This window comes from Hemibagrus wyckioides, linkage group LG29 (assembly GCF_019097595.1).
Source record: "Hemibagrus wyckioides isolate EC202008001 linkage group LG29, SWU_Hwy_1.0, whole genome shotgun sequence".
NCBI lineage: Eukaryota > Metazoa > Chordata > Actinopteri > Siluriformes > Bagridae > Hemibagrus > Hemibagrus wyckioides.
Genome location: NC_080738.1, coordinates 12,117,931 through 12,144,300, shown reverse-complemented (window position 1 = coordinate 12,144,300; position 26,370 = coordinate 12,117,931). Strand labels below are relative to the sequence as shown.

Genomic DNA, 26,370 nt, shown 5'->3' with positions numbered 1-26,370 from the left:
ATGTTTAATCATATGATGATTTTCATTTTGATAACTAATTTAATTTAATCAATACTTACTCTCATTGTTATACACTGATATGTTGCCTATCTAATTATCGTCTCTAATTTACTGATTATTTGATTATTTGGTCATCTAAGAATCCTTTCTCTATTAAGCACCTGCCATAATCATTAGTCAACAGGTAAGCTTATGATAAATAGATAAAATTAGCACAAACGTAGACATAGAATTTGGGAGTAGGGAACCAGTTGGTTCGTTATAGAGGACAAAAAAAATATATATAAAATCACAAAAATAGAGATGAGCAAAACTGGCTGAGTCATCGTTAGTGTTATTATTCTCGAAATTTCTGGCTTTGGTGTAAACATCACAAGGGCATAGGCTAGCACATCGTACCCTATCATGGAGTTGGCTCCACTGAGACCGAGAAAACATGTTGACGAAGTTCAGAATCCTTGGGCTTAGGGGCGAGAACACCATAACAGTCTTATTTGACCCAACTCTGACTCGAGTGTTTATTTTAGAAAAATTAAAGTTAAAACTACCTTTATATAATGTACAGGTGTTATATTACGTCTTATCATCTTATGTAAATAAAAAGTAGCTTACCGTAGCAAGTGGAAAGTTGGTAAAACTCCATGTGGCATAAGTAAGAACAAAACAATAGGCACCGAGACGGGAGTGGGTTTGGAGAAGATGTTATTGAAGCGCCAGCAAAATATTATTGCAGTGGCAGAGTGTAATGGAAAATCACAGACTTTAACGGGCTTAAAGCAATAGAGAGGATTTAGGAATTTAAATTAAATTAAAATTTAAGTAAACTGAGTAACTTAAGTATACTCCTAGCATAAATAAATAAATAAACTCAACGTAAACCAAACTAAACTACACTTCACTAAACACAGAGCTATTTTACCCCTTTTACTTTTACCATATTAGCAGTATTACTTAGATAACCTGATATAAAATAAGGATAGTGTCCGCTCCCTAAATAGTGGCCAAAAAAGTGATAATAAAATTGGGGGTAAAGTCCTCAGAATTCTAAATAAATGCCAGTCAGTCACCATGAACCACACAGGAACAACAATCAAATACATGGAACATGTGGGTGAATGTTGAATTAAAGATGTAATGGGTATAATGAAACAAATGTGTTTTTGGGCTAAATAAGTTTTGAATAGAAGTTTAGATAGATCAACAACTAATGTGTGTCAATATTAAAACTTGTGACGCATAGACTGTATGAAGGCCACAGAAGGGTGGGGCTGTTTTTTAGGGAAAAGCTTAGAGAACGTCAAAACAATCCATAGAAAAATAGAGCCCAGCAAAGTTAGGCAGCTGGGCTAGAAGGTATATATACTGGGGGATTTGTGAAGGGGGGGTGCTTGACTGCATCGATTCATGAATCTGTGTATTTGAGTGCCAGTTTCGGTGATATTTTTCTAAATAAATCCGGTTGCTTTTTCTCATCCAAGCCTGGAGGAGTTCTTTATTTCTTTGTTTTTCCTGCAATTTCTAATTTGGACTACAAGACTATTGGATACTATTGGTAATTGGAGAAGGCTCTAGGACCACCCTGAAGTGTCCACCTGGAGGGAGGCTCTGGGTTCCGACACTGGTGGAAGCCACTGTCTCCTAAATGCTATGAGGGACCAGTTTCTTGAACACTGCTGACTGACTAATACCTGATGACGACGTGTTAAATGCGTCGCCGTATAGACCGGGGATGGAATCTGGGCATCCAATAATAATAATTCCAGGACTTTCCTTAATTTTTTTTATCAGACATTTACCTAAAGTACTCTTTCATTTGATTGCATATTATGGTCATTTTAATTGAACTCCCAGTGCAATTCATCAAATAATATTCTGTCACTGGTTATATTCTGTGAAACGTCAGTTCATAATGAATTTTGTGAATTGTGGTTCCTCTGACTTCTGGCAATAAAATCTCCTTCTTCAGGAATAATGTGTTGGAATATCTGTGTACCAATCACTATATATGGTGACTGTTAAATTGTTGGTTATCCAAACCATTGTGAACCAAGTACACATGATCTGTCCTCTCTTATATTTAAAAACAAAAAACAAAAAAACCTGACAGTGTTGTTGATGCTAGATCGCAGAACATAATGCGTTATGACACATGTTTAAGACACTGAATAATAAAGCACAAAGCTCAAAACAGTCCACTAAGCAATATTAGAGATTTAGTGCATTAATTACCCAGCAATATGGTGGAGAAGGTGGCGTTTCTGTCTCACAGCTTCAGTCCTGAGCTCAGGTTTCTGTCTGTGTGGAGTGTCTCATGTTTCTTATGTCTCATGCTCTCCACATGTCTGTGTGCTTTTCCTTGTGGGTTCTTCGGTTTCGTCAAAAAAGCACTCGAGTCAGTGTATTCTCTGTGCTAAATTGCCTCTAGGTGTAAATGTGTGTATTTCTGTGATGGACTGGTGAACCATTCAAGGAGCATTCTTAGTTAGTATTATCCACTGTGACCAGGATAAACCTGAAGTGAAATAATTAAATTATAAATGGCATATATTCCACTCACTTGCTCATTGTGAGCCCAACAAGGACATAAAAAAAATCATTATGCACACTCCCACATTTGTCTGCAGATGATTACGTCACTTATGCTTATAATCCAAATATGAGTAGAATTTGCTTTGCCTGCCAGTATACCCAGACATTCCTGCCAAAGATCAATCCAATATTCATCAATGTTTACCTTGCTAGAAACTGTTTCATTGGTCTCACCACTAGATGGTGCACAAACATTAATACTAATTTCATTCACCTGACAGGATCAGTGGGGTCAACCTCAAAGTGCATACATATGTTGCATGGTAAAATAAACAATCAGGGGACAATGATATCAATAAGGGGGCATCAATCATATGACAAATCAGGTGATTTAAAATTCTGTATCTTACTGAGACTCTAACGCAAGTTGTGATGTATTTGTGAGTACGTCAGGCTGAGCTTAAAGCTTGGGGAAATATAACAGAAATAAAATGTTTTATTTTCCTTCAAACATTTTGAACACAAAAGAATACATGTGATTTATTACATGTGAATATTAAATCGTGCATAAGCTAGATATGGTAGAAATAAGTTAGTGGACGAAGTGTTTTAAATAGCTGTAATATATGTTATTGCTCCATATTACAATGCCAAATGCAATGATTGTAGTGGGAACTGACTGTGTCTGGCTCGTTTAAGGTAACTCCCCTGTGTGGTTTTCCACCACAGACTGAATAGATTTGCCAAGCCTACTCGTATTCTAAAAATTCACCAACCTTACTGTACTGTATTGAAGGCGTTGTTTAACTGGTTTGACGTGCTTGGGTGAGGAAAAATGGTACGGCAAACTATTTCTAGAGCATTCTTTTACATCGGGGTGACAAAGGAACAACAGCGGATGCAAAAGTTAGACAATCTGAAGTAAAGACCAACCCGCAGAATCGGTATGTTTACATGTCACCATTTTGATAGATAAATGTGGGATTTCTTTTTGTCTTTGATAAGATCTTTAATGAGTTCAGTAGAACAGCTGAGGCTACCACATTCTTTAAGTACTAAAGGGAAGATTTCTTCATACAGGGACAAAGTTGTCAAATTGTTTTAGTGAAATAAGATAGCCGAGGGATTATCTACAGACAGATCATGAGAGGTTTAAAATTTTGAAATATACTCATAAGTCACTGGCATTAAACTCACCTGAAGTGTTTTTTATTCTTTTTTGCTTATTTGTCTTTCTTTTGTGTATTCTGTTTGCTCTTCTTTCTAAGATACTATGTCCATAACAATAAAGCAACATGAATCTTTGGGCATTTAGCTGATGCCCAAAAGGGCAAAAATAATCCTAAAGAGATTTGATCAAAAACAGTAGCAAAGCCTAGACAACATCTGAATATAAAGTGACAGTATACAGTCTAACTAACTTACTGTCTTCCTTCAGGAGAATATGCAAAAAATGGCTGGATAAAAATACCAGTAAGCACAGCATGGATCGTTATTTATCTTATTTACTGTAAAGACTATCCGAGATTCTGGATTTGAGCTTGCAGTTTGAATTGCATTAGGTAGTCCTTATACTGGTGGAATTACCATGATAACTGTGGGGTGCCAATAACAGTGTATTACATGTTTAATAGAAAGAGTAACCATATTTTCAAGATCAAAATATCAAATATTTCATGTTTTTTACAGTTTACCTATTGCTCATTTTGGGTGCCGGTACTTCACCTGGACACCTTGTGCGAGACTTATACAGTACTGTATGTGGTTATATACCATAACTACATCTAAGGTGATTATTGTCACTACTAACGTTTTGTGTGTCATTGACGAGCCTGATGCACTAAAAGAGGAAGTGTATGGAGGAATATAGGAGGAGCATGAGAAAGGAGGGATATGATGAACTGAGAGAAAGAGGGAACAGAATGTAGAGTGGGAGGAAGAGGAAAAACAGAGACGCATGTGTGGTAGAGAACACAGAGATAGGATAATGAGAAGCGCTTGGCAGAGGGACCGAGAAGAGGTAGAGAAGGAAAATAAATAAAGACAAATGTCCACTGGCAAAGCAAAGTCAAAGGTAATACTTTGCACTTCTTTCCCTCTTGACTTTTCTTGAACTTATTATCAATATGTTCAGCCTTGGACTATGTCTTTGGCAATTTCTATCTAAAATGTACTCGATTACTGTCTAAAATGTTTCTACAATATTTTGTCAGTACTTAAATAAGGTACATAAATAAAGCTTTCATCACATTCTCAAATATTGGACATGTTTGTCATCTAATTTTGAATCCATAATTTCATTTTGAATCATTAAAATGGGAACGGTTCTTAAGAATCTTAAGCACTTAAGCTTAAGATTTGTAGTCAGTGTCCGTGTGTGAAATGCCGCCAGTGGTTTTATGGCAAGTTTCTTGTTTGCCAACGATCACATAGTGAGATTAATTCTTCTATTTCTCGTCGTTTGGTAATGTTTTTGGTCATACTGCAGTTACATGTTTCTGTCTGGGGTCTTGTTACATCTAGGCCATTGTGCTGTTGTTTGAAGTGGAAGCAACAGTTCAGTATTACAATCAGAACTGTTATCGCTGATAAAATATGAAATACTGGAAATACCTATTATAACTTTGAAGCAGTGACTAGTAGTTTCTATAGCTAGACCTGTTCATGGAAAAGATAAAAGAGAGGAAGCTTGAAGCCACATCAGTGTGAATTTTGCCAGATTTACCCTAGGCTTGCAATTAAATTTCATTTAAATAGTAACAGGTATGCTCAAGGACTGGATGGCTGTAGGGTTAAATGTCTCTTTTAACCTGCTAATCTTCTATTGACTTAATATCAATATGGCAAGGTGAGGACATATCCAATACTAAGACATTTTGACCTTTTGGACAATCTATTTTGTTTGAGAAATATATTGAAAAACATTATCAAGCACATTTCTATGTGCTCTAAGTAACACAGGGTCAAGTAAGCGATCAACAAATGTGTTTCATTCTGTTATACTGAATGTTTCTTATGATATGCTGATTTTCTAGACTAGAATATCATCACAAAGGTTTTTGCTGAATAGCTTTAAAAAAAAAAATATTGGGTACAATATGTCCATGGGTATTATTGTACTGATGAAGTACTGATGCTGTTGTTGAAGTCACTTTGATGGCACAGGTTTGCTGGAGTTAAACAAAACATTGAGATCAGCATGACCTAAGAGCAAAAGCCCAACCACTTTGTTCTGGCTCTTACCCATATTCAAAAGACTGATTAAATATTTAACAAAAGAAAGTAGTAACATGAATCTTCCTAAGAGGAGAAATCACTAAAGGGGCTTATACAAATGTATATAATACACTTAAGTTATAAGATGAAAAATTATGAGTTCAGCAAGAGGAAGTATTTAGTCATTAATAAAAAATAATTATTTTCCCCAATATCTCATAAAGCAAAATAAATCTTATTTTTTAAGTAAACTATACCTCAGTATAATAGAATGTGCACTTAATTTCATAGAACACATCCAACACACACCACCCGCAATCAAGAACACATGTTTAGGGTGTACAATTGTATGATTCTTATCATTTAGAGGTAAATAAGTAAAATAATCCAGCTAATTCCTGATTGTATTTTACATATAATATGTCGTTACAGTTCAAATGGGGAGCAAATCGATAGGGCAAACGAGAGAAAGAGCAAAAAACACAAATAAATAAAGACATCTTATGCTAGTTTCAGCTGTCTGGTCTTGGTTGCTTAAAATGGAATGTTGCTAATCTTGCCCCAGGAAAACATTGTTCAAAAGTGTGGGTCTTTTTGCATATGTATACATCACCAAAATATATGCAAAGTCACTGTACTGTTATTGCTTAGTAACCAAACACCAATACATAAGTTTGCGTTGCGTGTAAACCCAATGCTTCTTTATTATTATTTTCTCTTGCTACTTCCTTCATATCATTGTGCTTACCTATAGATTTCATCAGCACTTTTGCTGTTGTGTTATCACATATTTATCACTGCGGTACTTTACAGCAGAAAGCCAGACATACTTTGTAAGTCAGTGGGGCTCAACTCCGGTACTGGAGAGCTAGAAACCATGAGAATTAGCTTTTCTTTTTTTTTCAAACTTTGGTCTTCATTACAGTTAAAGGTTGATGGTACAATAACCCCTAGATAATGAGCTTGGGAAATCCAGCCATAGATCAGCCATTTTTAAAAGGAGTAGTGGCATAGAGACTATTTGTTTTCATACTTAAATGTTTTGGGCTATGAAATGAAACTGGAGCCCCCCATTGGAAAACTGTGCAGACACAAGGAGAGCATGCACAGATACTACACAAAGACTCTAACTCAGTATCGAACCAGGGATCCTGGAGCCATGAGGTTGAAACACATCCCAATGTGCCACCATTCTGCCAACTCTAGAGATATAAAGCAAATATTTTATATGCTAAACACTGCCCATCAAGTTTCATTGACTGTCTTAGAATGTGTAATTGTCTATAAAAATAATAATAGTGTTAAAATATCTATTGTTCTTTTTTTGTTAATCTCTAGGAAAAGGCCTGAATTGTTCCTGTCCAAGACTGGATTTACCATAGAATATCAACATGTGGTCCACTGTTTTTCACTTATTTGGGAGTTGATGGAGCCACCTGGTGCACCTTGATCATGGCCCAAAGCAAATGACATTTGAAATTTTCAATACACTCCACTTTTTGTATCTGATGAAAACTAGTATAAGAATACTGAAAGAACTCTAAAAGGTTTTGATTTCCACTGGGTCACTATGCAGGATGACTCACGTGATTGCGTTGAACTGAACACCACAAACCCCAAGGACTTGTCACATCAAACAAGGGATATAAACCAAAATGGAAAACAGAATGAGCGTAAAGGAACACATAAAGACAATAATTCTGCCCAGAATGGGGGTAAACAACCCAGTGGTAGTGGAATAAATCAGCTCAACATTGAGCTAGGAATTGCTAAGACAAAGAAATCCCCAGAACCCCTTCAAGCATGCACATCCCTTAGGACAACCAATCCAACCTCAAACGGCATCGCAAACTCATCACTTCCTGAAGCCAGTGAAGAAGACAACACTATCAGCTGCGTAAGGAAATGTTTCCAATCCTCCAGAACTAATCATGATTGTTCAGAAGCAGAGCCAGAAATCATAGAAGTCCCTGAACGTCAGAGTGCAAGAATTCGGCGCAATGCTGCCTCCGGTGCATGTCGCTGTTACCAGGCAGTGCGGTTAGGATTTCTGCAGTGTCTGGAGGACACCCCGTTTGTGGTACCAGGCCTGGTATTGATCATCTTGTTTTGTGTGACAATCATCGTTGTCATCGCTGCTAGAGTAAGCCAAAGAGTGAAGCCATTGATTTAATATCTTAGCCATTTGCTTATTTCTAATATTTATAACTACTGAACTAGCCATCCATTTTTTCATCCAAGTTTTGCACTAAGATAATACTGCAGTGTTCATATAATATTCACAGGGCTACATGACATATACATAAGACTTTTCTAACAACTGACATAAGCCTACATAAACTTTGAAAGGATTTTTTTAAATAAGCATCAGCTGTGAAGGTTTTTCATCAATTCTGGCATCATAACAGCTAAAAGTCATGTGCTGTAGATTTTTTTATTAATTTATGATTGGGCTATGACATCTAACTTCAGGCATGTTGTATGATTGTGGCAATGTGACATCTCCAAACAAAATTCACAGAAAATATATGCGGCAATTACAGTACTCATAATCTTAAAATTAACCAAATAAAAGACACTTTACTTACAGGATATAGAAAATATCATCAAAAATTCATGAGTTTAAATTCCAATGATGCCACAGCCCAATTCAGGGAGCAAAACTGGTCATGCTCTGGAGGCATCACATTGCGGTGTCCCCTGTCAACCAGAGCTAGCCAATCGTGGGTGTCTGTGAGCTCATGTATGCGGAAGAAGGCAGATAGCACATTCCTCTGAATGTGTTTACCTGCCCTCTTTACAGCAAAGCTGGATTGCTGGTGGGAACTGGAGGTTTAGAAGAAAGTGCGGTGAAAATAAAATAATTTTCAGAAATGTGTGGCGCATTAAGTAGAGCATATTCTGGAAATACTCACCTCACCAAATATACACTGTGCTACAAAGTCAATTCTTATGATCTCCTAACCTAATCCTACACAATATCATAATAGACACAATTACACAATAAATATCAACAGCTGATATTTGATTATTGGTATAAGCCTTTATAAATGTAAATCAGTGGGAATCAGTGATGGGGGGGGAAAGGACACTGGGGGCGGGCTGTGAAGACAGTGGTGCTAAATTCTTATTTTATCTAAGGACATTCACTGAAACACAAACAGACTGTAAATACACTTCTTGTTAACCAGCCACAGGTGTGACCACTCACACATGACCCGCTCATTCTATGTGACCACAAAATTGTCAGGTATGATCATGACTACAACATTTGTCATGAAGGGTAGAGGTCATGTAGCCCTATGAACACTACCCTTAAGTAAATTGTTACAGACTGTACTAAATTTGTTTCTCTTTTTCTTTCTCTTTAACCTTCACCCTTATATAGCATTTAACTGGTCATGTAGGACCATTAGCAGTGGTGTGTGTTGTGCTCTGCCTTTGTGTCCCGCTGTTGGTGTGTTTGCCGTGCCTGCCCAGCTTGCGCAGGTGTGAACAGATGCTTGCGCTCTCCATCTGGTTCACACTATTCATCACTGCCATTGTCTTCATCTTCACCGACAAAGTCGACACACCATGGGAACAAGTCAGTCTCACTTCAGCTGTGGCTTTAAATATCTCACACACACTAGCCAGCTAATAGAAAGGAGAATCAAAAGGTTTAGGGATATTTTTAAGACATAGTCAAATGTAAGGCAATCAGCATCCTAAAACCAGGACAAGTTCACAAGATCCATAGTGTGATGGACACACAGCAATACCAGTTTAAAATGGGAATTTACAGTGAACTTTCACAGTTTGCTTGTAGTTGTACTGTATCTAGGTTAAAAAGGCTCCAGTTATGGATGGGGCGTTAGTTTTGTCTTACGTGCTCATAAAATTTTTATTTGTATGAAATGAACAAAATGCAACCATAGTCATGCCCTCAAACTTTTAAATTTCTTTAAATTTCTCAACAGGTCAAAATATTTCAACATTTGAGTTAAACACTGTAAGAGTATTTGGTTAACTATGTTTTCAGCATACATTAGTAAAGAAATCATTCAAATCATTCCTGCAGCCATAACATTTAGAAACCTAGCAGAAACTGGTAACCCAAATTTATCCAGGAAAATAAGGAACTAAGAAATTAAAAGTTTACAGCCTCTGGGTATAATGACAAGCTGTAAACATTCATTTGTGTCACTCAACATCCTGTATTTATAGGATTTACTTTAGATATTATTTTTTAATCATTTGTTACTGAAAAACAATATTAATATTGATTTCCTTCATTCTGCTCTGAATGCTATTTCAGGAAGGATACGGATAGAAACCTGGTCCCGTCATGTTCATACAGAACATTTAGGATTAGTCTAATATAATATGAGTTTCACACAATCAAAGCTGTATAACATACAATGCTCTTATGAAACACTATATAATCTGTTTCTATATGTGTGTCTCTCTTAGGTGGCATTTTTCCTTTTTCTCTCTCTATCAGTATATACAATCTTGCCCCTTACTGTTTGGTGGGCTATGATCTTTGGTATCGGAGCCAGTGTCTGTCACATCATCATCATCAGCGTCATTGTATCTGTTAACCACCCCAGGCCACGTGACGTGGCAGTGCAGGTAAGGCACACCCAGATATACAGGAAAGGGTTTCGCCAGAATGGAAAAGTCAAATGCAAAATTATTCAAATCAGAAGATAAGATAAGATAAACTTCAAGAGAAACAGCTATATAGTTCACCAGCTAACCACAAGAGTAAAACAAGCACTGAGAGATCTAACAAAATGCTAGCAGCCATAGCCTGTAATAGCCAACTATTTACATTTGGTGCTGTTAGTGAACATAATTATTTGCATCTATTTTCCATCTTATCTGACCTATTCAAAATTCTCACAAAAATATATTGTAAAATGTATTAATTATATTTTTGTCCTGTGGTATTGTTAGGATTTAGACGATTCATCTCTAAATAAATAAATACATATGTTTTATTGTGCTTGTCCTCTACAAATATGATATTGAAGTGAAAAGAATTAGCAATTACATAACCGTTCTTATTGTCTTTTTCTCAGCTGGTAGCAAATGTGGTGCTGTTTCTGTGTATAAATTGTGTGGGACTTTTTCACCTCTGGCTCACTGAGAATGGACGCAGAAAGTCCACCATGAGCCGAGAAACCTTTAGCTACAACCGCTCCAAACGAGCTACACAGAAGCGTGATCAGGTACACACAGGCACACACGCATACACACTAACCCATTTGCAAGTATAATAGATGTTATAAATAGTGTTGTGCAAAGTACAAAATGTATTTGATCTGGTCAGTGATCATAGAGTTACATACGCAATAACAGATTATATGTACACATGTAACACACATAAACAATTGGAAAATTATTTACTTTTCTCATTATTATATATTTTATTTCATGTAATAGCTTATTTTATTTTATATACATTTTTTTAGCTTTTTATTTAACTTTTCTTTCTCTGCCCCACCCCTTACCACAGGAACACCTCCTCCTGTCTGTGCTGCCACGGTACATTGCCATGGAGCTCAAAGGAGAGGTTGTTAAAGGCCTGTCTAGTACATTCACAGGAGCCGAGAATAAGCCAAACTTCCACAACTTGTATGTCAAGCAGCACAAAGACGTCAGGTGACAGCTCAAACAGCACATACTAAAAATGTCCAGCATACTCCAAGGTATACCTAAACACATTAAAATAGCTAAAATGAGCTATTTCTTTTCTGCAGCATTCTGTATGCAGACATTGTTGGTTTCACCAGCCTTGCCAGCACCTGCACTCCTGAGGAGCTTGTCGTCATCCTTAACAAACTCTTCGGCAAATTTGATGACATTGCCAAGGTGAAGACTTCTCTAGCACTGTTCATATATTCTGATCTCAGTCTGGGCAATTTCACAAAATAATGCATTTCACATAATATGTTTTATTCAGCTTTTTTTCTCTTCACTTACCTGCTTTCTTTACAGAAAAATGAGTGCCTGCGTATCAAGATTCTGGGTGACTGCTACTACTGCGTTTCAGGCCTTCCCGATCCAATCCCTCACCATGCACGCAACTGTGTAAAGATGGGACTGGATATGTGCACTTCCATTAAGTGAGTTAGTATGGTCTCAGATAAAGTGCCATTGGCATCCATAGCTGAAAAAAAAAACCAGTGTGTCCATCTTAGCTTTTTCATGTCCATTCAGACCAGTGTTTTGACAAGGGTTTGTCTTGCGAGTCAAATGAGTCTTTTGTAGCTCATCAATTACTATAATCAGGACCTGGATACTGTCACATGACATATAAACCATTTAAATGATATTGCAAACATACAAATCAAACTTTAGTCATTTTTAAAGGTGTGAGAAACTGGTTTCCTGCATTGTGTGAGGAGTAGTTTGAAAATTACACCAAGTACAGAAAGGGACAGTAGGTGTGGAAATTAAATGAAGGAAAGTGTTTTGCTATGAATCATACTGTGACAGTTGATATACATTATTGCCTGTCACTATACATACCACTCAGGATGGCTTAACTCTTCCTAATAGTAAATCCTGCCTCCCTGAGCAGGAACCTACACCACTCTTTCCCCACCCCACTATGTATGAATCATGAATCAGGAATCAATTCATGTATCCCAGACCACCCCACCCTGAAAAATACAAAACAGAAAAATCCACAAATACATTGTTATATTACATATAAGTTAAGTGTGCATGAGTAATCTGTGTAGGCAGTCTTACCGGCTTTTTTCTTGCTTTGCTCCTCACAAATTCAGCCACCACATTATCATCATCATCATCGACCTGTTTGAAAGCAACAGTGGCCAACAGTGACAAAAACCATAAAAGAGTTTTCTTTTATTTTAGTTCAGCAATCATTTTTAATTTGATCCATTTGAGTATATAAACATTGTCTATCTTCTCTACTTTTTAAGTTTTCTTATCACTGACACAGTGTGGGTTTGGGGTTATCCATGTTTTTCTATTTGCTTACCTTGCTCATTAGAATCAAATTGATTGCCCATTGGTTACAAATTAAGAACCACCATGTCTAATAACATGTAAATTTATTTCAGATTCTTTGACTTTATATTTTTTGTTTTGTGTTCTTTGTATTGTGTGAGGGAGCGTCTTAAACAGTCACTTAAAATCTATGCTAGTCATGGGACCAGATATGGCCCTTGGGTGAGTGCCTTGTAGGTCTGGTATGTAATATGTAACTTTTATTCTTGATTTGTGCAAGAACACATTCATGCATTCTGCTTGAATCCTCAAGCCTATCGGAGGAAAAAAAAAAGCATAAAACGCACAGGTCCTCAAAATACACACAGTGAAAGATATTGCAGTTATTTCAGTGTTATAGTATTAAAGGTTTAAAGGCAGATGAAAATCTATGTATGTCTCATGGTTAAGCTTTTCTTGTATTTTTACCCTGATAATGCGCTAATCCCATCCATTGTCCTAGAACTAACCTTTGATCATGCTTTTTTCACAGTAAGCTGAGGGAAGCGACAGGTGTGGACATCAGCATGAGGGTTGGCGTGCACTCAGGAAACGTGCTTTGTGGGGTAATTGGCTCGCTCAAGTGGCAGTATGACGTCTGGTCAAATGACGTCACTCTAGCTAACCGCATGGAATCTGGAGGTGTTCCAGGGTAAGTCAACTGATTGACAAGGTGGAATGTAGACCTGTATTTTTGTGTATTTTTGAGAAAATTATCATGTATATCAAAAATCCTTTTAGAATTTAGATCCCATAATCATGAGTTTATCATTTAGAGAAATTATCAGGGATCCATCTTCATGAGATGTGATCTCTTTAAGAAACATTGCAAAGATAGAAGGAATTTGAATTGCATAATACATTTCCTGACTTCACTGGGTACAGAACAGACTGTATCATGATATAATTATTTGAGATTAAATACAAGATACATTTCTTCTGTAGTGCATGAATCAGATATACGGCTTTTTCTTACTACTGAAACCAATACATGTGCTCTGACCTTCTCCCAACTGTAGACCAGTATTTATGGAAACCAGTGGCGGGCCGTGCATTTCACACCTAGGCCTTCACTGGTGTCCTTCCTGAATTAATCCACCTCTATACCATCATTATGACGCCACGGCAATAGATACTAATTAACCGTTAAATAGCAAAGTAAAAAAGAAATTAGGCGACAGTATTTCACATCTCACAAGGAATAGTCCATTTTATTACAGTCCACCTTGAAAATGCATTTGTTAGGATGTTTGGGACCAAATCAATTTTCTTCTCCTCTTTCAGCCATTGTCAGTTAAAATATATATATATTTACTTTGTGCGGTTCGCTGCCTCTGACTACTCCAATTATCCAATCAAAGGACAGGAAATTGCTGACGTAATCATATGCCTGCTAGATGGCCCCAGTGACGCCAACTCGAAATCTGATTAATAACAATTTCATTGCCACTTATTTTAAGCTATGGGCGCCTGCACTATTGATTCTGAAGGCCTTAAGGCAGATTTCTTTCACCCTGGCAACACATGATGTCAGCTACTAGCTGAAATATGATTGGATAAATACTCTTATCATAAATATACACTACTGGAAGCAGCGCAATCAAGAAAAAAGCTATGAAATGTAGAGAATAGACTATTGGGAATAATTTAATACACATTCATGGAAAAATATATTAAATATATTAAAATGCAAGTCAGTGATTCAGATCACTGCTGTTTAGGCCAGCAGAGAAGACCTTGCTAGCCCTGACGGCCCACCACTGATGGAAACTGATACAATGATTCATATTAATATTGCCACGTTGGCATGAATTAAGTGTTCTTAAAAGGAATGTTCCTATTAAATCATATATTTTTTGTCATTGTAGAAGGGTTCACATTACAGAAGAGACCCTTGGAAACTTAGGTGGGAAATACCAAGTCGAGGAGGGGAACGGAGCCAGCCGGGATTCTGCTCTGGAGGGCAGGAAAACGTACCTAGTGATTGACCCCAACACACAAAATAGCAAAGATTCAAAACCAAAGGTGGATGTGAATTTTTCATTGGTTATTTGGAAAAACTCATAAGAAAGTGCAATAGCAGAAACTACAATTGGTTTCTTATTATTATATTTCTGTATATACGTAGGTCAACAATCTGGCAACGAATAGCAGACCAAAGCAGAGGGCTTCAGTGAGAATGTCTCAGTATCTACAGTCCTGGAAGAGCATCAACCCCTTTTCAGAGCTCAACCGAACTGAAGAATCGATTGCTGTCCCAATAAGCCCAACAAGTGACATTGGTCAGTCACAAGAGGACACGGTGAGTACCAGCATTATTCTAGGAATTCCTCACAGGAATGTGCTGCTGTTTATTCCAGCAAGACCCAAATAACTCTGGGATCATATAGATTTATAATAGAAACTTACATAGCTCCTGGTGTCATTCAATAAAAAGAAATGTAATACCACTTGGCTTATTCTGGCATTTTCTGCTATGATATCAGTAAATAGAACAAATGTGTGTTGTGCACAGATATACAAAATTCATCCCAGTGTATCTGTGTAAGACTTGATTATAGTAATTTATGCATGTGAACCCTAGGCATGTATTGCATTGTGTTATTTGAAGGATCATTGGTACTATTTCAACCCGCCTAAATGCCAAGGGGGGTGAATTTCTCCAGAAGACCTTCTTGCATATGTGTTTAAGAAATCCAAGCCCCGTATAATATAGGCCGTATGATGTAGAATTTGCTATAAATAACATTGTCATACAGCTGGCTTTTCTTTTTTTGTCTTGTACACACCATACCTCAAGGATCTACAGGGGTTGAGGTTTTACGCCTATATATTGCACTGCCTGTTGACTAGTTTCCAACTTAACTGCTTTCACATTCCATAAAGGGCAGAGTGTGAAGTTGAATTAGTTGAAATGAAATGAAAGTGAACTTGAACATTGAAAAATGAAATGAATTTGAAATATTGCAATCCACATAACATAATGGGAAACATATCAAAGTTCATAGAGGATAAATTGTTTTGTCACATCTTGTTGGTGACCAGGACAGCAAGTCTTTGTGGTGTATCAAGAGCCACACTATTCAGGGTAATGCTGGCATACCACCACAAAGGACAAACTGCATCTAACAGGAGAAACTGCCAATGCAAGAGGAAACTGTCTGAAAGGGATGTCCGGGTACTAACACAAATTGTATGCAAAAAAAACAAAACCACAGCAGCTGACTCACTGTAGAAATAAATGTGCAGCTCATCTCCTTTTTCCACCAAAACTATTCATCATGTGATCCTCCTTCTTCTTCTTTCAGTTTTTCCCTTCAGGGAATCATCTCTCTTCACCTATCCCTATCTTCTGCATCCTCAACACTTGCACCCACTAGCTTCATATCTTCATTTATTACATCCATATACCTCCTCTTTGGCCTTCCTCTTTGCCTCCTGCGTGGCCGCTCCATGTCCAACATTCTCCTACCAATATACTCACTCTCCCTCCTCTGAACATGTCCAAACCATCTTAATCTGGCCTCCCTAACTTTGTCCCCCAAACGTCCAACATGAGCTGTCCCTCTGATATACTCTCCCCTTGTCACTTGTACCTTGTCACTCTCAAAGAGAACCTCAACATCTTCAGCTCTGCTACCTCCAGCTCTGACTCATGTCTCTTCCCCAGTGGCACTGTCTCTAGATAATACAGCATGGCCAGTCTCAACACTGTCTTGTACACCTTCCCCTTGATTCTCGCTGATATTTTTCCATCACACAGAACTCCCGACACCTTTCTCCACCCATTCCAACCTGCCTGCACTCGCTTCTTTACCTCTTTCCCACACTCTCCATTACCCTGGACTGTTGACTCCAAGTACAGGTGATCCACAGGGTTAATATTCATTGTTGGGCTGCTATAGCCAAACCTTTGATCACACATGTCAAAGTTAATTGTCAGTTTCAATGGTGCCAGCAGTGGATATATTGGGCTGTGGATAGTGTAAAACATGTATTGTTCATTGATAAGTCCACCTTCACAGTTTCCACATTTAATGCTATGTGCCCAGGTGTGGGTGATCAGTGAAGGTTTAGGCTGCAATATCAGGGCATTCCCTAGGACCACTACTTGCTAGATGGTCATGTGACTGCCTAGGACAACCAAATGATTTTGGAGGACCATTTGCACCCAATGGTTCAAACTTTATTTCCTGAAGGTAGGTTTCTGTTTCAGCATGATAGTGCACCAACACACACAGCAAGACTGCTGACAGAGTGGTTTGATGAACATGAACGTGAAGAACGGTCAAGAACATCTCCCATGACCTCCACAGTCACCAAATCTAAATACTACTAAGCCACTTTAGGGTGTTTTGGAGGAGCAAACTTGTCAGGAAACATTTTCCTCCACCAGCTTCATGTAGTGACCTGGCCACTGTTCTGCAGGAGAAATGGCTCAAAATTCCTCTGACCACTGTGCAGGAATTGTATCCGTCATTCCCAAGACAAATCAATGCTGTACTGTTTGGAAAATAGGCTCTACACCAGACTAATATATTATTGTGGTATGAAATTGGTTTCATTGTTCAACCCCTGTGTGCCTGTAATAGCTTGTGACTATAGTATAGTGGTATACAGGTACTCAGTCCTCTAATGCTAGAGATAAACCGCCAAACTGTAGGCTGCAGTGAGTGTACATCTTCATTCTTTCAGAGTTCATATGGAACTGGTTGTTTGTTGGATTCCCTCGTTAGCTTGCTAGCCCAAAACCTACGCAGTCACTGTTTACCCAGTAACTGAATATCGCACTCGCCTCAAAGCCTATTTCTGGTAAACAGAAGGCCTGTGAATATTCAAATTGGGAATATTCAAATATAACGAATAGGAAGCCATATCAGACACATGATGAATTCAACAAAACTGACCCTTTATGTAGAATTGCCAGGTAAACACAGAGAACATTATCCCATGTAAATGCAGCATATGTCTGTTGGCACTGCTGATATGTTTAGGCAAATCGAGATCTTTCACTAGAGTTTATGACAGTGTTAACAAGAAAATATGCTGTCTTTAAAGCACACAACTGACTTTTTATGGCACTTTTGTGATGTACAGGAATCAGCTAACCACCAACCATATACCTACTACCAAGAAAACAGGTATGATGCACTGCTTTGTTGGGTTACTACAGTAAAAGGTGATTTTTTTTATTGTGGAACTTGATTATCTATCTAATTATTTCTCTTCTTTCTCTTTCTCTCTTCAGGCGTTCATTTGTGTCAGAAAATGGGTCAATGCAGTCACTGGACCCACTAGATGTTTCGGGGTGAGAGAAAAAAGACTAATCAAATGAAATTTTTACAATGATCTCGTATACAATATATCTTGGTTATGATTGTTTTATCTCCATTATTCCTTCAGAACCAAAACAAAGAAACTCAACTGGTTGACGCTGCTTTTCTCTGATATAAATATGGAGAAGCAGGTGGGACTTTGTTCTGTGTATGTGCACTAAGAAAAAAACTACAATTAGAAAGCACATTTTGAATAATTGGTGTTTGGTTTTTTTTGCAGTATCTGCAGAGCGAAGTAAATGATATGCATCAGTCTGCGGCTTGTCTGGCTCTTATCTTCACTGCCATATTCACTGTACAGATGCTTACTTCACAAAAGTGAGAGAAAATTTAAATTAAATGTACGGGACTGAAATGATAAACAAGCACCAAGTTTTCAGGGGTTTCAACATCTATCTATCTATCTATCTATCTATCTATCTATCTATCTATCTATCTATCTATCTATCTATCTATCTATCTATCTATCTATCTATCTATCTATCTATCTAATTAAAGAAATACACCTCTGGCAATATCATATGGAGTCACCTTACCTGTCCAGTTGTTGATACTGCTGGTGATCAGCATCGGATTCCTAAAGGTACAAACACCTGTATGCATATATACAATATAGCCAGATTTTAGGATGCATAATGCTGTGTTTTATTTTTGCTTAATATAAAACATTTAAATACATACCATCTTTGTGTGTATGTGCATTTCAGAAATGGAACACTAAGATCCCGTGCTGTATGAAATGGATATCACTGCCGTATGGACTGATCACAAAGTCGGTACTGAGACTTTTTCTGGTCTTCACCTGTCTCCTTATCACACTACTCATGGCCATCCTGAACATAGTAAGGGTCACAAAGCACACACACACACACCACACACAATAACATATACAACACCTACACTACATAACAAGTTACTTTTTCATGTTTCAGGTGTTTATTCCAGGTGATAACTGCCTAAGCGTCAGCAACAGTGGGACCGCACTGGATGATCTAAATCTCTATTCTGTACCGGTAGGAGTCCAAAGATTATGTCGTAAAATGTTCATTCTGATTTCATTGTTCCTTTTGAGAAATACATTAATTGTACTACACAAACACAAGATATCTTTCACACTATTCACACCTAAAGTCATAGTACTGTTCTATGTTATATTGTCAAAAAACATTATCCAGGTAGAAATTACATTTCAATTAAGTTGCCACTTGATTGACCTTTCTTTTGTGTTTCTTGTGTGTCTTTTTACAGTATTATCTGTATTGCTGTTTAATGGCCATGCTGGGGGTGGTGGTGTTTGTGCGAGTGTGTTTTTCCGTTAAACTCTTTCTCCTCACACTTGCACTAGTTGTCTACCTTGCTCTCTTCCTGTACGTGTATGCACCACGTTCTGATTGCTACATAATGCAACTCTACAACCGTTCCAACACGTAAGAACAAACATTTATTATTAACAGTCATTAAAAAATGTAAAACATATGCAAAATCTAGACATAGTATAAGACATAGTAGAACGAGTGCCACAGAAGAAAGACATAGTAGAAAGACACAGCAGAAGGAGTGCCCCGCCCCTTGTTCTCACATCTTCATATGCACTCAAGTAAATATTTAATTGCCAGACCAGATCATGGCAGACCAGGACAGATTAAAATAGACCAGCTGGATAAATAGAAAGATGCAGTTTGTACATTTTCAATGTGTTTCTAGCGCTCGTATGATTTCAGAGATACCCTAGATGAACATGTTGATGATTTACAATATTGCTATGCAATGGATCTGGCTAGTTTCTTTAATATGAAGCAATACCTCCAGTGAAACTGCTCAGCTTTATCCCATAAAAGGTAGCATATGATATATCAAGAAGGTTTAATAGTCTTTTGAAGAGAGTATGATCATGTGTGATAGAGTAGAATAATAAGTGTGAAATAGCATTTGAGTATTTATTGTGAGAGTATAATACTGAGTGTGTGAGAGTGTAAGATTGTATGTAAGAGTAATTATGACAGTGATGGTGTGTATGGGAGAGTGTGTGTGTGTGTGTGTGATACTGAGTGTAAAACAGTATGCTAGTATATCATTTGTAAGTATGACCTATTATATATTCCTTTACCAAGAATAATAGTATGATATTCTGAGAGAGATGTGAGTATGCTAGTGTGTTGGCAAGAGTATGATAGCGTGATAGGGTGTAAGAGAGTATGAGGGAAAGAATCAAACAGTGTGAGACAGTAAAACTGTGTAAGAGAGTATAAAAGAGACTGTGAAATAGTATAAAATAGTCCGTGAGAGAGTATGACTTTGTTTGAAAGAGTATGCAGCGATGCATGACAGAGTATGTCAGTAACCTATCCACGTACTGTACACACCCCCCCTAAATACAAAAAAAAATCTTTTCAAGTTGAGGAACAAACTAAAATTAGGCATGCAATAATGTAATATACTTAGCCTGCTTTTATTTTCTTTTGTCAGATCTGGAGTTCTAAATGAGCCTAAGCTCATGTCAGGGATTTGGCTTTGCGTCTTCTACATCGCCTGTCTAATTCTGGCCCGACAGGTAGGGTTCGTGTTCCAAGGAGTTGTGACCCTGTTTTGATGTGCTGAAGTGCTTCAGTGCTGCATAACACATGATTTCTGTGTATGTGTGTTAGGACGAGTTGGCATGTCGTGTTGAGTTCCTTCTAGAGAAGTGCTTTGAGAAAGAGAGAGAGGAGATGGAGATGACGGAAAATGTCAACAAGCTCCTCCTCAAAAATTTGTTGCCTTGTCATGTTACTAACTTCTTTATTGGCAAAAATGTTCCCAACCAGGTAATACAAGTATATCGTTTATATAAACACACACAGATAAAAATGTCATTGTTAATGCAAACTAGAATCTTACCAATGTGCCTGTGGTCTCCAGTACTGTAGACACGGGTGCATAACTTGATCTTTTCTAATAACGTAGTTTATTTGTAGGGTCTATAAGATGTTTTTATTCGTCTGTAATATCAGCAACTACTTTTTAAATTATTCTAACAACATTAGATTTCTACATAAAATATGTAGATTTAGACACAAAACTAATTCTTGTTTTTAGGTCATTTTTTATACAATGTCACGTTGTGATATAAATTCCATTTATACATACTGTATAGTTCAATGTTTTGAAACACCCTCTAAACAAGTTTGTTCCACTTATACTGTTATAATAAATTTATACGCGTTATAAATTTTATTAGTCAGAAATTCTCACAGCACATATAATAATATATTGTAAACTTGTGTTTTGCATTGCAGCTGGCACTGTCAGAGCTGTTGTTATAGATTTATATAATTATTATATATTGTTATTATTATAATTAAGCAACACTTTAAGCAACACCTTCTGACCAATCAGATTTGATCATTCAACTGCATACGATAATTCAATAATACATATTTGAATATTTGATTGTCCAAATATTTTAAACTGGATAAAGGTGATTTGAAAAGTCTCTGAGGAATGAATATATACTGGGTTTGTTTGTTTTATAGTTTTCTTAGCATTCAGGGGGGAGCAAAACACCTCAGAAAGTCATCAGATTTGACTTGGGGCCAAATTCTTGCAAAGCAAATATAGTTTGTGGCGGCATAATGCCTCTAACAACATAACACAGCTAAATAATTGTGTGTGTGTGTGTGTGTGTGTGTGTTCCAGGACTTGTACAGTCAGTCTTGTGAATCTGTGTGTGTGATGTTTGCCTCGGTGCCCGAATTTAAGGAATTCTACACAGAGGACAGTGTAAATAAAGACGGCCTGGAGTGTCTGAGATTCCTCAATGAAATCATCACAGACTTTGACGAGGTATAATATTATAATCCCACTATATGTTTTCAAACAGAAGAGGGTTGGTTCCCCTTTGAGTCGGGTTCCTGACAATGTCTATTGTTAATACTGTACCGCAGCAAACAAAACTGAAAATCTGAAAAGATGATCAAGAGGCCACCATTTAAGTCACCTTCATTTCGCTTTGCTTTCATTTAAGAGGATCTGACCTAGCTTGCCCTCTCTTTCTTCCTCTCTCTTCAGCTTCTCAGCAAGCCCAAATTCAATGTCATTGAGAAAATTAAGACTATAGGCACCACATACATGGCTGCTGCTGGACTGACAAATCCTACCAGAGGAGAGGAGCGAAAGGTAAGTGAGTAAAAATCAATTGTCGGAAAGATGTGTCCTCTTATGATTAGCAGCGCGACATGAATTAAATGTCACATCATTCTAATTTGTTAACTTTGCTTGCTATGGTTGGAATGTAGTACACAGATGAGCTATTTTTATATCTAGCAAGGGTGTGGGTGTATCAAGGATATATTTAGGCAGCAGAGGATTTTTATGTATGCTGCTAATAATAGTGGGACTATAAATGGAAAGAAGTTTTAAAGCTATTCATGTCTATACAAGAACCTTGTTTAGAAGTATTCTGGGTAGTACATATTGATTTACTGGTATCTTTCACTAATATTAGGTTCCTCTTTGTTGTTAAATGTTGCCTGAAGCACAGTTCATACTTTTTGAGCAAAACTGATAGGTGATATTGCTTTAGCTTTAGCTTGTGATGAATATGTCATAGTAAAGTTTCATTGCATTTCTGTATAGCATAGTATCAAATAGTAAATTGCCTGGTGTAAACGTTCCTGTAAAAGGTAAATTTTCAGTTGCGCTGTTTCATATAACAGTGATAATCTCTAATTAAAAGTGATTATGCTGCTCCTTCCAGCAATATTACATAATGTTAGGTGTGTTACATAATGTTCATTATGTATTTATGCTGTTCTTTATGAGTGAGCAGACACGAAACATCTTTACTGCTTTCAATCTGTCAACAGAGCTAACATAAATAAAATATTAATATTGTATGTATTTATTAATTAATAATTAATTGTGTATTAATTTTTTTTTTTTTTTAATATTGGTGGTCCAGCAAAATATTGTGTTGAGTGTAGTAGGCAGTGTAATAATAATAATAATAATAATAATAATAATAATAATAATAATAATAATAATCATCTAAAAAAATAAAAAATATTAGTAATTGTTTTTATTTATTTTGTAAAAATAATTTTACAAAATTTATTTTAGAAAATATACACTATACACTATAACTGGGCCAGAAGAGTGGAAGTAATTATCTTTGTCTGTCACTTCCTGCAGGACAGCGATGCGTGCAAACATAATGTGAGAAGTATGGTGGACTTTGCCATGGCTTTAATGGGAAGACTCGAAAACATCAACAGACATTCTTTCAACAACTTCAAACTCAGAATAGGTACGGTCAAATATCAGTGCATAAATTTGATATGAAAAAAGTCTATATTTTCTACTATAAAGAGTTCTGGAAACTGTAGAAGTTGAATTATTTCTCTTTTGCAGATATCTTAATCACAAATTTAATCACAGATTTCTCCCAAAAGTGGAAAGAGAGATATTTTAATTAGATACTTGCTCATAATTGCACTGTTATTGTAATTAAATTTTAATACATTATAATGAAGGTTAGCTCATCTTGTTGCTTTTGTTCTCTCACCTTCATATTGTACTCCAATTCAGGAATAAACCATGGCCCTGTCATTGCTGGGGTAATTGGAGCTCATAAACCTCAGTATGATATCTGGGGTAATGCCGTGAATGTAGCAAGCAGAATGGACAGCACTGGCATACTGGATAAAATACAGGTGGGAAAGAGATGATACTGTCAAATGTCAAAAACTGTCATAACAGGCAGCATGTATTTATATCTGTAAGTGACTCTTTGGTGAAAAAGTAACCATTCATAATTTCACAGCTTTTAGTTATGGAGTTATATACCATTATTAGTTAGCTGGCAAAATATAGTATGTAGTTGACATAGGTTTGCTGACAATATTTTTATTTGAGAAATAATTCAATAATAGTGGTACATTACACCATCTTACTATTTAAACAAAAATAATGTGACACTATTAAAACTTTCCACTTTACATTAAATGCTGCTGTACATTTTTATCAAATGGTTTAGTATCATTCAGTTTCAGGTTTCTTTTTTGTTGTTTATGCACAATATATACTGTGTAAGTTCTTTTTTCTGCAAGATATTGTTTTTGTTTGTTTGTTTCAAATAAGTATTTATTGTCTGAGTTTTAATAGTCATGCTCAGAGACAGAGCATTTCTAGCTATCTGTGAAATAAGATACTGTACATATAAATATATTTGCTCCTCTCAGTATATGTTTATACACCGATCAGGCATAACATTATGAACACTAAGAGGTGAAGTGAATAAGACTGATGATCTCCTCATCATGGCCCCTGTTAGTGGGTGGGATATATTAGGCAGCAAGTCAACATTTTGTCCTCAAAGTTGACATGTTAGAAGCAGGAAAAATGGACAAGCGTAAGGATTTGAGCGAGATTGACAAGGGCCAAATTGTGGTGGCTAGACCACTGGATCAGAGCGTCTCCAAAACTGCAACTCTTGTGGGGTGTTCCCGGTCTGCAGTGGTCAGTATCTATCAAAAATGCTCCAAGGAAGGAACAGTGGTGATCCGGTGAGCAGGGTCATGGGCGGCCAAGGCTCATTGATGCACATGGGGAGCGAAGGCAGGCTCGTGTGATCCGATCCAACAGACGAGCTACTGTTGCTCAAATTGCTGAAGAAGTTAATGCTGGTTCTGACTGAAAGGTGTCAGAATACACAGTGCATGATGGGTCAGGGCAGATTTGGCAGCAAAAGAGGGATCAGCAAAATATTAGGCAGGTGGTCATAATGTTATGTCTGGTCGGTGTATATCAGGTATGTACCAGTATATGCATTTTATAATAAATAGATGTTTGATATGTTATTGTATGCTATTCATTCTACATTCAGATCCAATGAAGCCACAGTGCATTATGTAGGGTAGATAGATATTCTGAGATTGACTCTGAAAATGCTGTTTACTGCCTCCTTTAGGTGACTGAAGAAACTGCACACGTGGCTGAGAGCATAGGGTTCGTGGTGACCAAGAGAGGCATCGTGAACGTGAAAGGCAAAGGACAGCTTACCACTTACTTCATCAACACTGAGCCATCATTACAGCACTCATAATTCATATACAATACACAGTACATACACTGGACTGTATTGATGCAATGCTGCACTTAAATGACCACAAGCTACAAGCCCTGTGGCTTTGCACGTGTGCCAAATGCACTTTGCTAATATTAGAATATGGAATTTTGTTGGATGTTTTCATTAATGCCTTTGTTTACAATATTTATTTATTAAAGACTGTTTCTCACATACATCTCCCATTTTTCTATTCATAATTAAAATTAATTAAATATAAGTCCTATGGCTGGTTGATTATCCCTCTCGAATACTCTTACTCTTTGGAGGCTTTTGATTCATTTTGAGCAAGTGTTTCCATGTTTTGAGTAGAATAATACAAATAAAAACAGATAAAAGATATCTAACATTTATCCAAACCAGTTAAACATGTCGATTTGACAAAATGTTTTCGACATTACTTTTTTTTACTTGTTTTTAAGTTTTAGTTAAGTAAATGAAAAACTTTCCATGACACATGCAGAGGAAATACATGTGGAGGTAAGGCCACAGGCAGCAACCAATAAGTGGTGTTCATACAGACAGACAGAACTATAAACAGAGCTACACAATTTAGAGAATGCAATATAGAAGAACAAGTTGATGCTGCCTAAGGCAAACGCCTCTGTTGTAAAAGTCAGGAACTGGTGGTGGTGTCATCTGCTCTGTTCTCTTCTTCAATCATACCTGTACAACTCCTTCATCTACTCCATGACAAGCTGCAGAAATTAACCCAGTCATCAGAGATTCTAGACAGTCTACATTTTGGCTCCTAATGGGTATTCAGTGTTCTTTCATTTGTTTGGATTAGTCCTGGAGTTCTCTAGTCTTGGTAAAAAACTGCAAACCAATCAGTTTGAGATTTTCAGATCAGGGAAGGCCTGGTAAGAAGACCAAAGAAAGCCTGGAGGTAACAGTGAAGCTAGCTGGTTAGAAAATTAGTGGAATTCATATTTGGATGCCATTAATATATTGTGTCACAGTGGTACTGTGGGTACTTCACAGCACCAAAATCCCCACTTCAAATCTGAGCTTAGGTTACTCAGTGTGTGTGTGTGTGTGTGTGTGTGTAGACCACAATAAAAGCAGGCTAGCTCAGAACAAACCACTTGACTGATTAAACCAAATGATTGAATAAACTCTGGGATTAACACAACCTTGATTGGACTCACAGTCCAAACTACGTCATATCCGTGTGGCTTC

The 26,370-nt window shown here is 37.1% G+C and overlaps 1 protein-coding gene across 1 annotated transcript; it reads left to right on the top strand.

Annotated features, from left to right (window-relative positions):
- The first annotated feature begins 3,324 nt into the window (after positions 1-3,324).
- Positions 3,325-25,385, top strand: LOC131349450 (adenylate cyclase type 4-like). Its single transcript, XM_058385143.1, has 26 exons — positions 3,325-3,473; positions 7,084-7,888; positions 9,134-9,331; positions 10,198-10,359; positions 10,812-10,961; positions 11,249-11,394; positions 11,493-11,604; positions 11,731-11,858; positions 13,244-13,402; positions 14,619-14,775; positions 14,879-15,052; positions 17,848-17,891; positions 17,999-18,058; positions 18,154-18,217; positions 18,307-18,404; positions 18,585-18,669; positions 18,794-18,928; positions 19,019-19,099; positions 19,335-19,513; positions 20,553-20,637; positions 20,732-20,890; positions 21,762-21,908; positions 22,134-22,241; positions 23,256-23,370; positions 23,652-23,776; positions 25,033-25,385. The coding sequence occupies exons 2-26, from the start codon at positions 7,316-7,318 to the stop codon at positions 25,165-25,167; spliced, it is 3,579 nt and encodes a 1,192-aa protein (XP_058241126.1). The 5' UTR covers positions 3,325-3,473; positions 7,084-7,315; the 3' UTR covers positions 25,168-25,385.
- Positions 25,386-26,370: the final 985 nt, after the last annotated feature.

Coding starts and splice junctions, on each gene's coding strand:
- LOC131349450 (XM_058385143.1), top strand. CDS start 7,316: ATGCAGGATGACTCACGTGATTGCGTTGAACTGAACACCACAAACCCC. Junction 18,929..19,018: donor TCATGGCCATCCTGAACATA/GTAAGGGTCACA, acceptor TTCATGTTTCAG/GTGTTTATTCCAGGTGATAA. Junction 19,514..20,552: donor CTCTACAACCGTTCCAACAC/GTAAGAACAAAC, acceptor TTCTTTTGTCAG/ATCTGGAGTTCTAAATGAGC.